The sequence below is a fragment of the Micropterus dolomieu genome, linkage group LG07 (assembly GCF_021292245.1).
Source record: "Micropterus dolomieu isolate WLL.071019.BEF.003 ecotype Adirondacks linkage group LG07, ASM2129224v1, whole genome shotgun sequence".
Lineage (NCBI taxonomy): Eukaryota > Metazoa > Chordata > Actinopteri > Centrarchiformes > Centrarchidae > Micropterus > Micropterus dolomieu.
The window spans coordinates 18,870,406-18,884,113 of record NC_060156.1 but is presented as its reverse complement, the minus strand read 5'-3'; the positions used below and the strand labels follow the sequence as shown (position 1 = coordinate 18,884,113).

At 48.8% G+C, this 13,708-nt stretch overlaps 1 protein-coding gene across 2 annotated transcripts in view; it reads left to right on the top strand.

Moving 5' to 3' along the window:
- The first annotated feature begins 338 nt into the window (after positions 1-338).
- bcor (BCL6 corepressor) overlaps positions 339-13,708 on the top strand; it is a 22,634-nt gene continuing 9,264 nt past the window's right edge. Inside the window, exons 1-8 of one of the 2 annotated variants that reach the window (XM_046053558.1) lie at positions 339-417; positions 654-3,803; positions 5,268-5,324; positions 5,811-5,976; positions 7,000-7,335; positions 8,646-8,933; positions 10,395-10,708; positions 11,934-12,218. In XM_046053558.1, the coding sequence (XP_045909514.1) occupies positions 415-417; positions 654-3,803; positions 5,268-5,324; positions 5,811-5,976; positions 7,000-7,335; positions 8,646-8,933; positions 10,395-10,708; positions 11,934-12,218 (4,599 nt within the window). In that variant the 5' untranslated portion in view covers positions 339-414. The remainder of the gene's footprint in view (positions 418-653; positions 3,804-5,267; positions 5,325-5,810; positions 5,977-6,999; positions 7,336-8,645; positions 8,934-10,394; positions 10,709-11,933; positions 12,219-13,708) is intronic. The other variant, XM_046053559.1, reaches the window with a different exon arrangement.

The following is a 13,708-nucleotide window of genomic DNA, read 5'->3' as shown; positions in this document are numbered from 1 at the left end:
GTGTGTGTGTGTGTGAGAAGAAGGGTGTGATAACTATAGCTAACGCTGCCATTATCTTTCTTTTCTTTGTACCTTCGCCCCACTCCCTGTCTTTCATTTTAATTAAACATCTTTGTTCCACATTTTACTACTATATAGCAAAAATATATCTGTTGATATAGTATTTTTTGCGTGGACCAGATATTTACGTATACTTATAAACTGACATTTTTGTCCTTTTAAAAAAATGTTTGGGCAGTGGGATTAAAACTGAGCTGTGTTGTGTGTTTGTCTATATGTGTGCGTATGTGGCGGAGCCAAGACACTAACTGCTAACTGTTTGCTCATCTCCGCAGGGCAACATCTGTTCGTGATGTCGATGCTGAGACACAAACCAACCTGGAACTAAGACAAGGGAACCACATCACACAAAACATGGCAAGTCCCAGTACTCATCCTCAGTACTGTTTATACTCATTTGTCAGTTGAGTTACTAATATGTGGAAATAAACGTTTGCATGCATGCAACTATCCTAGTACGCTAAAATCTTTTTGTGCTAACATTTTTTTTTATTGTTCATGCTTTCAATGTATGATTATCCAAATTGTCTGTCTTTTTTTCTTTCTATGTTGGTAGTCACATTTTCTTCTGTGGTATCCCCTTTTTGCTGCAGGTGGATGCAAGGTTGACGCCACTGGCAGCGATGGGGCTGGACCGAGGCACTCTAATGCATGAAGGTCTTCGTCTCCATGGTGGGGTTGTGTACCCAGGGATCAGAGCACTGTCAGCGGAGAAGAGCCGAGAGACAGCCGCCCTTCCCCTCACTTATAATAGGGATGGTCTCCCAGAGCTCCTCTACAAGCCTGATGGCCCTTTGGACAGTCGTAAGCCCACTAATGGATATCTGGGCCTCTACAAGGGCACCCCTCCAGGTCTCCCCAAGCCTATGCTGGTTCCTGGAACTGGAAATGAAGGTCTAGGTTTGGAACGCCGAGTAGGACCTGGAGAAAAAGCTTCTGAACTGGGCTTGGCAGGTGCTGGTGGCAGCTACCTCCGCCTGCCGTGGCTCAACCCCTACCCCGAAGCAAGCATGTATCCCTTCATGGACACATCCAAGTATGCGGCTCTTAACATGTACAAAGCCTCCTTGCTCAGCCAACCCAACCCTTATCTTCCCCAGCACCTGGCCTACTCTTCTCTGTGTGCAGCCCAGGGAGGCAATGTTAACCCTGCAGCAGCCGCTTCTGCTGCTGAGAGGCTCTACTATATGCCCCCCTATCCTCCTTCTCCCATCTCTTCTCCCCTTGTAGCACCCCCTATGAGGATTCCTGCAGTCACAGTGGCCCCCACATCACTGGTACACTGCCAGGACAAGGGGCTTCCATTTGCACAGCAGCTTCACCAACCTTCCCCTCATCCTCAGCACCATCAGACTGCTATAGACAGGGACCGGTCCCCGAGCAGGAGCAGCAGACCAAGCAGACCTCCCTCAAGGAAGGGCTCTAGCAACAACAATAACAACAGTAGCACTAGTGGCACCAGTGGTGGGAATAATAATAGTCTGCCTACTGATTCTTCTCCTCATGCATCTTCTCGCCTACCCCAACCTCCCCCTCCTCCTGCTCTCATTGATAATTCACTGGATTTACAAAGGCCAGTCGTTAGGTTAGGACAACCACCCTCCTCTTCAATATCTGCCTCATCTACACAGTCCATTCCCCATCCATTCTCTGTGAGCAGCATGGCATCAGAGCAGCCCTCTCCTGCCCGGCCCAGCACACACAAATCTAGGCCAAGAGATGTGGCGCCTGAGCACAGAAGTGTAGGGGTGGAGAGGAGACCCAGTAGGTCACCCTCCAAACCCAATTTTGAGAGGCCAACTCACCCACCCCAAGCAACCAAAGACTCAGCAGAGAAGCCCTTGGATTTGTCTGGGAGAATACTGGAGTTTGGACTGCCTCCCAATGGATTCCAAGTTAAGATGGACACTATAGCACCAGGGGCACGTTATGGACTGCCCTCTAACCGAGAGCTCCTAAAGGAAAACGTGTCCCTCTCTCCTTCCTCTCACTCTGTGGTCAGCAGCACTTCTTCAAAGGTCCCAGAGAGGCCAGAGATGATTAGCACTTTACACTCCTCCTGGGTTGTACCTAGCCCGTCTCCTTCCCATGCACAGCACACACCAGGCTTGCCCCCCTCTCCAAGGCCTAACACAGACCTGAGCCTTTCACAAGCCAAAGGCTCCTCACCCTCAGTTATCAAACACAAGGGTCTGGAGAGAGTACTCCCCCAGCAACGTAGCTCATCCTGTCCAAGGATAGGGGATCCCAACCATACTGTTTCCTCCTCTCAGCACTCCTCTCTGGTCAGCTCCAGGGCTCTTTCTCCCAAACCCAATGGTGAGTGGGTCAAACACAGCCCCAGCCAACCAGAACATCCAGCAGCTGTGGGCCACCACAGAGAAGGAACGGAGAAGTCCTCCCAGACCACTAAGAGAGGTGAAACGACTCCAGAGGTGTCATCATACAAGAGGCCCTGTTTAGAGAATGGTCACCCTCCTGGCCACCTTTACCTTCCTCAAAGCGACACTTACCTGAACCACAGTTTGGCCTATGCCAATAGATACCTGCACTACCCCATCCCTGATGGCATGGCACTACACTCCCTGCCAATTGCAGGGAAAGGCCCAGTCTACCATCACCCAGTATTGCTGGGTAGCAACAGCCTTTACCCAACCCACTTGGCAGCAAAACACCCTTTACCCTACCACAACCTCCCAGGTGCTCCAGGAGGGGAATACCTCACTTATAACTCACAGGAGATGGCTCATCCCCTGATGCAGACTCGCTCAGACAACAAGCCGCCAGAAAGGGGAGATGCTACTTTGAAGCCCCGGGGACAGGAGAAATCTCGGGGAGCTGTCGAAGAATGCGGGGGCCACAGAGATCACAACATTGGAAAAGAGACGAGCGAAGGAAGCCAAATTAAGCCCAATAGGGAAGCAGGAGCACAAGGACAGGGTGGCAGTCAAAGCAAAACCCTCTCTTCCTCTGTAACATCCAGAGAAAATATTGTCTGCATTGACCTTGTACACTCTGACACAGATATTGAGTCTACCCCAACAGTCCAGAAACAGCCCTCTGCTGAGATCAGCACCAAGGTTAACCAAAATGAATGTTGTCATAGTAAACAAAATCTGACAAAGACTGACTACGAGCCAAAACACCAACACCACCTTTCCCATCCCTATTCAGTCCACTCCAGACAGAGCCCCATCCTGAAACCCAATCACACTGATAGACGGCCAGAAACTCCCTTCGGGAAACCAAAGGTTGTTCGGGACACAGGCTGTCCTGGAGTGACATCTAGAACATCCACAGCTTCTCCAGGGCAGGTTGCCCTAGCAGAAGATAGCCCTGAAGAACAGAGTCCCAGCCCTGACCCTGGAGATCTCGACCAGAGCACCTTGCACTGTGCCCGCACATCTGGGGAGCGCAGCTCTGGTAAGGACAAACAGGGCAGAGACAGCCGAGCGCTTCACCTTACTCAGCACTGCACAGATGTAGTGAAGGAAGAGAAGGTGTGTGAGAGGGAGACTGAAAAGGAGGACAGTATTGTTGACCTTGGGGAGTCTCAAGGAGAAGGGGATGAGGAAGAAGAAGAAGAAGAGGGTTGCCAGACTTCATCTAAAGGCTCTCGTAGATCCAGTCTGGCCAAGAGGATCGCTAACTCCTCAGGCTACGTTGGCGACCGCTTTAAATGTGTCACCACTGAGCTGTATGCTGACTCCAGCAAGCTGAGCCGTGAACAGAGAGCCCTGCAGGTAAGGCCATTAATGTGTGTGTGTGTGTGTGTGGGTGTGCGCGCGCGCGCATATGTATATACAGTACAGGATATATTGGGCTGAAGTTGGTGGTGGGCTGGAGAGAGGTCATTATGACCTATGTTTTTATATGTGCAGACATTTCAAACATACTTTCAGCTCTAACATCCACACAGGAATAAACCCCCAAGGGCCACTGTCTGACTGTATTCCTTTGCTGCAATATTCAGAACTGCCTGTAGAACGAACCCTGCATGAAATTGGCGTACTCCACATTTACAACACAGTACAGAATAATAGAAGTGCTGTCATGCTACTGTCCTAGCCATAGGCTTGACCCTCCCGTAGTTTATCATTGTCTTAGTGAGCTGGTGCAAGGCCCTCTATCAGGGAGGGTAGTTCAAAGGTTAACCAGGGCTGCCATCTATGTTGATTAGTGAGCAGTCATTGTAAAGGTTATTTCTGTGCGTGCGTGTTTGTGTGTCCGTACGTGCTTGTCCTTGTGTGACTGCCTTGGGGCTAAAGCATGTGTTAGTGCTGACTGTGCTGTAGAGCCATATACTGTAGTTTCATAGCATGACTGTGGCAACCTCACAGTTCACACTGCCTTTGGCTATGCTTAACCCCAAGGTTAGGGGCAGTGGAGGGCTTGCAGTGTGCTTAAAAACCAGCAGCTGCCCTCTTTGGGGTTTCTCTTATGCTTTCTGCATGCCCCCACCCGCCAGTCACTATCCTCCCCTAACCCTCCTCCCCCTGATGGCCTATGCTGCCCTGCCTGGTTGCTGCCCAAGTACATAATTCTCCTCACCCCCTTGGCTAGAAGACCCTCTCCTAACACACATCACACGATATCTGTAAATGCACAATTATAGCAAAGTCCCCTACACTTGGCCATCATCCCGTCATTCATTTCAGGCACTGAGCTATTCATTTTAGACTGTTATATCTTGTTCCTTATGCTCAATGTTCAGCATAGAAACACAAACAAACTCTATTCTGTGTTATCCACTGGCTCAGAGCGCAGATAGGTTAATAGGCCGCACGTGTCTGTATATGTTGTGAACGCCTAGAAAACTGTGGTTTTGTCTGTGTCATGCTTGTCAATGCACAGCTGCAACACAAAGCTATCAAACGCTCTATTTCTGGACATGTAAAAATTAGATGTGGAAGTCTCTTTGGGAAAAAGAAATGAGACCGCTAAAACTGAATTAGCGTTATCAATCATGCTTAGAATGAACATATTGTTTTGATTATCTTCAAATTTGTCATTCATGCAGTTCAGAAATTATTTGATAGTTTTGATGCAGTGTAAATTGACCTGTTGAGTCACTTTAATTTGATTGTGTTATTTTGTGGGATTGTGGCTGACTATTGTGTGTAAAGAAACATGTGGAGAACATAAATTCATTAAAAAAGATGAAATGATGGACAGATATATTGAGCCCCCCCATTCTAATTGCTTAGATGGAAGTCATATCACGAGAGGGGAGTAATATAAGTCAACCTGCAGCTAACTGGGAGGTCAGTTCTTTACATTTCTTATCACATCTGCCTCTGATGGGCTCTGTCTCCTTTGTACTCTGTACCGCTGCACACTCCTTTCCCCCCACTCCTTTCTTTCCTCCTTTTCATCTCCTCTCTCTGCCTCAGGGCTTAGATGTATATGTTTCCTAGCCATGTTTATGTTTCAGGAAGGGAGATGCCAGAACTTAAGCCCCAGAGCGCATGGACTCACAGTGGCTGCAGTAGTCTAATCTGTGTCTTGATGCCATGCTTGTGATTTATCTGTCTACCTTTTTGTCCTGTGTGTGTGTTTGTGTGTGTGGGTTAAATTTCTTTGCCATTTTCTTTGATTTTGAGACAGTGTGATTTCTGACGCAATTTTTGCTTCTGTAGCTGTTGAGGCCAGATTGAGGCTTAGAGAGGTGTGTGTGCGGCGTGGGCAGACGATGAGTGGTTTTCATGGGTTTTCTCTGCATCTGTGTGTGTGTGTGTGTGTGTGCACAGCGGGCAATGATGCGGTTCTCGGAGCTGGAGCTGAAGGAGAAGGAGGGCGGCAGTGTGTGTGTGTCTGCCTCGGCAGCGGCAGCAGGACGGGAGCTGGCAGACGGCCAGAGCAGAGAGCGAGCGCTGGAACACTGCCAACACACCACCAGGCAGGGAGAAAGGGAGGGTGAGTAACCCAGCACCACACACACTCATAATGCGCGCACAGACACACACATGCACCCACTCTGCAAATGAACACTCAGAAAAGGACACACACAAACAATAGGTGCGCGTGCACACTCATGCACTTGCAGCAAATGCTGAGGCAAGACCGGGTCACTCTTACAAAAAAAAGACACACACTTCCACACAGACTCAACACACACACATGCACTCTTACACAAGCTAGGCAGCGCAAGCGAACAAGCCAGTGAGAGAGACAGAAAGGGGGAGTTTTATTTTCAAGAAGTCTTTTGTGCTTATCTGCGTGGAGAGACGATCGAGAAGGGAGGGCAAGAGGAGAAGGAGGGGCAGAGATTGGCTGAGTGAGAGTGAGAGAGAGAGGGAAAGCGGGGGGAGACTTAGTGGGTTAAAGCGGATGGGAGAGCGCAACGGAAAGAGGAAGGGGGGTTAGTTACGTTGGCTGGGAGCCCAGCTGTGTGTTGGAGCGAGGCCGTGGCTGACGTGTGAGCCTAATTATGGCATGGAGAGAGACAGAGAAGGAGAGGGAGTCGGAGAGAGAGGAGGGGGGGGGGTCGAGTCACGCTCAGTGTGAGAAGGGCGTGGTGCGGTCATGCCGTGGGGGTTTGGGGGGGGTTGGGTCGCCTGTGCAGGATGTTTTCTTGCCTCTGCTCGCTGGAAGTGCGAGCAGTTGCACTGAACCCGTCAGCCCGCTGGCTCGGCTCACATCAGATTAAAAACTCTTTACCCCATCAAAGTTTTACTGCCTGTCTTTAAAGCAGAATAAAAGCTGGCTGGTGTTTAACTGGCATTCTCCCTCTGTCAATCCCCTGCCCCGTCACACCCCCACCCCTTGTTTCCCTGCTCTCTTTCTGTCTGTCTGGTTGGTTTGCGGTCTGTCTGTCTGTCTGCATTCTCTTCCCGTGAGTCTGTCTCTTTCATCTTCTGTTGCTTTTTTTGCCTGTGCCCGCCCCCACCTCTCTTCCCCCCTCACTCTTTTCCATCCGTCTGTTTCTGCTTTGCTCAGGTGTCCGGCCGGCATACGCAAACAACAGAGTTCCAGTTCTCCAGAGGTGTGGGGTCCAGAAGGAGCCTCTGTCCCCAGGGCATGGGGCCCGAGATGGGACCAGAGGTGCCAGTGAAGGGCTAAAGGATAGAGCCAGGAAGGTGATGAGGGAGTCTGAAGGAGATTATTGTGTGCCCCCAACTTTGAAACCGGCAAAGGGGTATACTGAGGAGAATGCCAGCCCTGGCTTTGGACCCACCAGGAAACGCCAGCTCTGCCCCAAGGCTGAACAGGACGACACGGACAGAGAGGAAGTAGACAGGCTGTCCCACCCAGAGAAAAGAGCCAAGCTTTCAGGTGAGAATTTCTAGAACCTGCCCTGTCATTCACATGAATCTTCCATTTCCTTAAACCACCCCCCCTCTCTCTTCATCTGCTTTCCATGCATCTCTGTAATTCAGCCCATTTATTTCCCTTCATCCTGTTTTATGCTGAGCCCTGTCTCATCCCTTGTTCCCTTGCTCTTTAAAAAAAGAAAATCTTTCTATTCCTTTTGTCGCTTCCTCCTTCCCAATCAATTCCACCTTAAACCCAGTCCATCCCAACCCCCCTTTTACCACTCTCTGTCCCATCTTTCGCTCTGTGTGGCAGCCAGCTCAGAGAAGTGTTTAATCCTGCCTTTGAGCGGAGCGCAAGAGAGAAGCGAGGAAGAGGGACAGCCATTCTCTCTTTTCTTTCAGCTCTGCCGTTCCTCCACTGCGCTTACCCACCCTCTTCAAAGCTGCTCTTTTCTTCTCGTTTCATCTCCTTTTCTTTTTTCCCCTCATCTGTTTGGGTTCCCTTTTTTTCTGGCATGCGGTATCACGTTTGCTCTCCCCGGCGCTGGCAGACGAGTCAAATACCCTCCCCCCCTGTGAATTTCAGGGGGGAGAACTCTCCCTGTGCTTCTTCAATCTTTATTGCTTTGTGTCTTCACCTGATTCTTGACTTCTCTTCCCCTACTACTCCTCAATATGTCTATTTCACATCCAGCTCCCTGCCTCTTGCGTGTGTGTGTGTGTGTGTGTGTGTGTGTGTGTGTTAAATGTAAGTCTTAGAGGGGGTTTTATAAGCCATAAGAATGTAGTGATTAATGGCATTGTTTCTTTGTGCTCAGTTGTCTGTAGTTTGGTATGAATTTACATAAAATAGTTTCGTGCATTGCAGAAGGTGAGTGGTGTCTTTGAAAGGGTGAAAACCTTTTCATGTCCAGATGTCAACTCATTGCCACTTTGAAGTGTTCTGAACTGTTTTTATTTATTTTATTATTTAAGCTTGCCCACAATGCATTTCTGAGTTTTTCCATTGGGTTTTTGATAAGTAATGGGTGAGAATGTTCTTATCTAATCTTATAACTGAGGTGAAACTTGAATGTGACCAGAATATTTTTTTTTTTTATATGCCATCAACCTGCCAGTGACTGCAGATGAAAATGAGCCGGTATGGCTGAATTCGGCACATTTACATGATGGACCCATGTGCTCGTGTTAATTAATGTGCATTGTCCCTTCTTGAATAAAGTAAACAAACATACTTGTTAATTGTTATTTCAAGGCACCGTTCTAGACAATATAGCTGCTTATATGATATGGCAAACAATAGTAATTATGTATTTCTGTTGTCTGCAGATGAGCGTGAGCAGGCCAGTGTTGATGATGAAGAGGATGATGACGAGGTGCGGAAGCTCAAGGTCTGCATCGAGTTGAAGGGACTGCGACTCAGCAAGCCCTCTGCCGGCACAGCTTCACCTGACGTTTCCCAAATCAAACAGGAGAGAGCGTGGCCCCAGCCCCGCTTGGTAGCCCCGGCCCAGAACCCAAGGGAACGCAAGATCAGGGCTAGTGAGCCGGAGGACAGAGCCGCAGTGCAGAGAGCCGAGATCAACAGGAAATGGGGCTGCGAGAAGCTACTTAATGGTAAGAATGAACCGCCAGCCGTGCAAACCGCAGCTGTATCTTTGAGTTCAGCTAGGGTAACGGAAATCTATCTTTGGCTCACGTTTCACTTTCTTGTTGAGCAGTCTGTGTTGGGGGGGATTTCCCGTGAGCCTTCAGGGAGGGGGCAGGGGAAATGAGGTAGGGGATACTTCCTCCTGCCAGAGGAAAGGCTGGGGAATCAAACTGGACCTGGAGACTAAAAGCTACAATGCTTACCCCCCCCTGTGGTTTTGTGCTTTTTGCTCAGCTGGTCTACAGCGGACTCTGTGAGAGCGATGAAAGTGCGAATGAGGGAAGTGGCTAGTGGAGATTTGCGTGGGCAGGTGTAGTGTGACTAATGTGTGATCAATGATTTTTCTCTTTCTTTTTTCCCCTTAAGACCGGTCACGGGGAAAGGGAGGGCGGGGAGTGTGGGTGGGGTGAGAGTTGGGGGTAACTTATTAAAACCAGGGCTTTCCCTTATTCATGTGCCCAAACCGAGGCGGAGGGAGGCACAGACGAAGGGAGAATAAAAGAGCAGGAGAGAGATTAAAGGAAGTGAAAAAAGCAGGGGAGATTTTGGTTTTATGTTTCCTGCAGGAACCACAGGCCTTGATTGGCCACTGATTATTATAATATTTTTAATTTTTTTTGGATAACATCGCCCTGGCAACAGCCGTGTTTTTACAATGAACGTGGTTATTCCGCTCTGTGTCAGTCAGGGCTGTCGTCTTTGTTATTTTTCTTAATTTTTTTCAGGATTCCACTAATCAGATAAAATATATTCATGTATGTTAAGAATCTCATATTGTAAAAGTTATTTTTTATTTTTTCCAGAAACAGACTTTACATAGAAAGTGCTTGCTTATTTAAGCATCGGTAAGCTTTATCATTTCTCTTTCCTCCTCATTGGTTCTCAGCCTTGGACTAATTTAATGGACTGTTTATTCTAAAAGTTCTATTGTAACACAAATCAGACCTATATCACATTCTTGAGTAGTTAGAAATGCTTTCCAGTGATCTTTAGGAGGAAATGTATTTCCATTAAGCTATTAAACAGCATTTTGACATTGTGGTTTCAAGGGCAGGTTTTTATTTTTCGTGTAAATATGTACTATAAGAGGCTGAAACCAGACAGTGCCACATTTGTTTAAGGAGATTACTCATAGCAGTGTCCTTGCTGCAGTGAATGAGTGCACACAAGTCACTACGGGGATGTTTATGTGAGCCTGTGTTGTACGTGCAAGTGGTGTTTGCGTGCCTGTTTTCATTTTATTTATTTATTTTTTCCTGTGCGAGCGAGCAAGCATGCTGCGCTCCCAGACAGCTCTGTGCACTCATTAATAAACCAACAGAGGGTGAGAGATGGCCTTGCAATACCTTCCAATCCTCCCTTTCCACTGAGGTCTCACACTATCAGCCGCTCACTCTGCCTCCCTCTTTCCTCTCCTCTTGCTCCAGGAGTAGCTACTTCTCCCCTTCCCCCCGGCCAACTGAAGGACAGAGTGCAACCACTGGGCCCCTTCTCAGGTGACCGTGGCCTCAAGGAGCCCAGGAGGGGCCCCCCCTCCCCAGCCCCAGAGCTGTCTGTGGGCGGAACCCCTCCCCTCAAACCCCGTCGCCATAGTGACACGGACAAACCCAAGGGCAAGCGGCCGTGCAAGACCAAACACACTAGTCAGCGGGAGCGAGAGCGGGAGAAAAGGAAAGAGGCCACACCTAACAGCCCAGGCCAGCGTTGTGTAGCTGATCTAGGAGCAGCTGAAGATGACAAGGTGAGTGCTGATATGGTGTCTGGGCATGATACGGGCGTCTGGATGTTTGTAGCAACGGCGTCTGTTTCAGTATGCCTGCCGGCGCCTCTGATTATGCAGCTGGGGGAGAGAGGGAGGGAGAGAGGAAGGAAGTATGTTTACAATGTTTAGAGGGCTGCTGGAGCTTTGACCTCTTTGTGCCCTTAGCGGCTCCCTGCGGAGCGCCTGCATGCATGTGTGTTTGTCTCTGGCCTTAATTGTCGAGCATGTGTCATCGGTGCTGTTTTTGTGTGTAGGTGCGTGCCAGGGATGTGAGTGTCTGTGTGTTTGTGAGCATTCCTGACATAACAACAAAACCCCAGAGCAATTATACATCGCACTTAGTGCCGAACACAAGGCTGCACACACTCTCTCTCTCACATAGTGAGGAATGTGGCGGCCGTGGTCGAGCGTATGAAGCGCCCAAGTTGAAAAGAGGGGGGAAAAAATAAGCATGGGGAAAAATTGAGGGGGGGGGGAGGCTAGTTGTTTTCCGCCCACGCTGCTCTCCTCCCCTGCTCCTCCTCAGCCTGACAGCTGCTTCGACATGGAATTCCACTGAGAGGACACACACACACACACACACAGAGGCAGGCAACTCACTCTCTCGTGTGTTGCACTCTGAAGGCTCTGTTGGTTTAGCGGTTAAAGAAAAGTGGCGTGCCAACCTGCAGTGTTTGTGGCGTGAGCAGTTGGTGTGAAAGTCGTGTGAGTGTGTGGGGTTTTTTTCAGTGATGCATGGTGTGTATTCCATAGACAGTAATCATATATGAACACAGATTTTGTCAATGAAAATCAGTGTATATTTTAAGCTATATATAAGGGGTATACAAATTAGTTAGATTTGAAAAATCATGTGAGGATAAGAACATTTTTTGAGGAGAATAAACATAGCTTTATTGAAAATATGATTATTCTTTTTAATGTATTTTGGCTGTATAGTAACCATTGACAGAATGTCATAAACTTATACCAGTTTTGTATTTTCCACTTCATTGTTTTGTCAAAACAACAATTATATGTTCATGTGAGAGTATGCACAAATATGCACAATGCCATATCGTTTGTGTGTGTGCGCGCGCAGATGTCTGTGTGTATTCTCCATGTGCCCTTGACTGTCCGTGTGTGTCTCTGTATATGAGAATGTGTGTCTCGTCTGCTGTGTAGCAGTGTGTAACACTCTCCCTCTCTCTAACTCTCTCTTCAGCTGAGTGAGCAGCGTGGCGCTCCGAGGAAGGGAGCCGCCTCTCCTAATCATTATCCCTGCTCTCCAGTCAAGCCCTGCTCCCCCGCCACACTCTGTCCGCCCTCCCTGCAGCCCCAGGCGAACGACAGAGCGGGCGGTGTCCCACCAGAGCCGGCAGGGGTGTACAGGACCCCCCCTGCCGAGCCCCCCGCAGTGCGTCCGATCCCGCCAGAGGCTCGTCGGCTGATCGTGAACAAGAACGCCGGAGAGACTCTGCTCCAGAGAGCGGCACGGTTGGGCTACGAGGTAATAGGCTTCGCTCAAAGTCATCCTCCCTCCTTATCGCTTTCCCTCTTCACATTTTACACTCTTATACTTCATCTCTTCCAAATCTTAGCACACTCTCTCTACTTAAATTGAGCTCATTTTCTTCCCCTACTTTGTTCCTGTCTGTGACTCGGGCAGACATAGCTCGATTCTTTTTTTTTAAATTGTCTTTCTCCATCTGATTCCTCTCTTGCATCTGTCCTATTCTTCCTCTTTCTAGCTCCCTCTTTTGCTTTTTGAATCATTTACTTCTATTTCACCCTTACTCATGCTTTGTTCTCGCCGTACTCCATCTTTTTTGCTCCTCTTGCCCGCTACTCGCTTTCTCTCTCAGGTTTCCGCTCTCTCCCTCCCCCCTCTTTCCTCTCAGCACTCTCTTTCTCTTCCTCTCTTTGTGACTCAGATTGTCGTTGGCACCCCTCCTCCTCCTCCCCTTCCCCGCGAGCGCACACAGTCCCCTCGCCTCCCCTCCTCTTGCCTCGCTCCGCTCTCACATCTCATTAATTTTCTGTGAGGCGAAGTGTGACACACACTCTCACACGCAGGCGCACATGCACGTGCGTGCGCAGACCGCATGAGGCATCGGTGGGATCATTATACGGAGACTGATGCTCACTGATGCTCGCTCTGGCATCGGAAGTTTTTTTCTTCTTGTGTGTAGCTGCAGATGATCGTTTCTTCTAAACCATATCCTCTCGTTCTCCACACATACAAGAAAGAATGAAACTAGTGTATATTCTACTGAATCTCTCAACTCCCAATGCTCTGAAAGCTTTTAATTAAAGTTGGATGGCCCGCTGTCTCTTTCTCCCACGTCCCTTGTGTTTCTTTTCGTGATACTGAACGTTTCTTCCCCCTTTTTAGACAGATTTTACAAATTCATTTATTGATCCAAGTGGTTTTAATTCCACTTGAGCTGATGATTGTGCTGTATGTGTCCACTCTGTTTCACTCACCTTTTGATGCGGGGTGTGTGTGTGTGTGTGTGTGTGTGTGTGTGTGTGTGTGTGTGTGTGCGTGCGCGCGCGCGCGCGCGCGCATGATCATTTTTATCACCAGCAGAGGCATCTTCACAGAACTGTAAATAGATGTGGGTATCTTTTGTTGCTCATTAACTAGTTGCTTTATGGTTGTGTGTGTTTGTTATACACATTTATGATGATGAGTGGTGTGTGTGTGTGTGTCAGTCATTATGCGTGAATGTGTGTGAGTCAGGGTGGGAGAGAGCAAGAGTGTGAATGAGAGGTAAGCACTGGGAGTATAATCGCGTTCTAATGGCCCTCTAATGTGCCGTGGTGACTGTGGTTAGCAGTGGCGGCGGCTGTTTTGCTCGCTCGCACACACACGCACGCGCACACACACACACACACACACACACACACACACACACACACACACACACACACACACACACACACACACACACACACACACACACACACACACACACACACACACACACAGGGGGC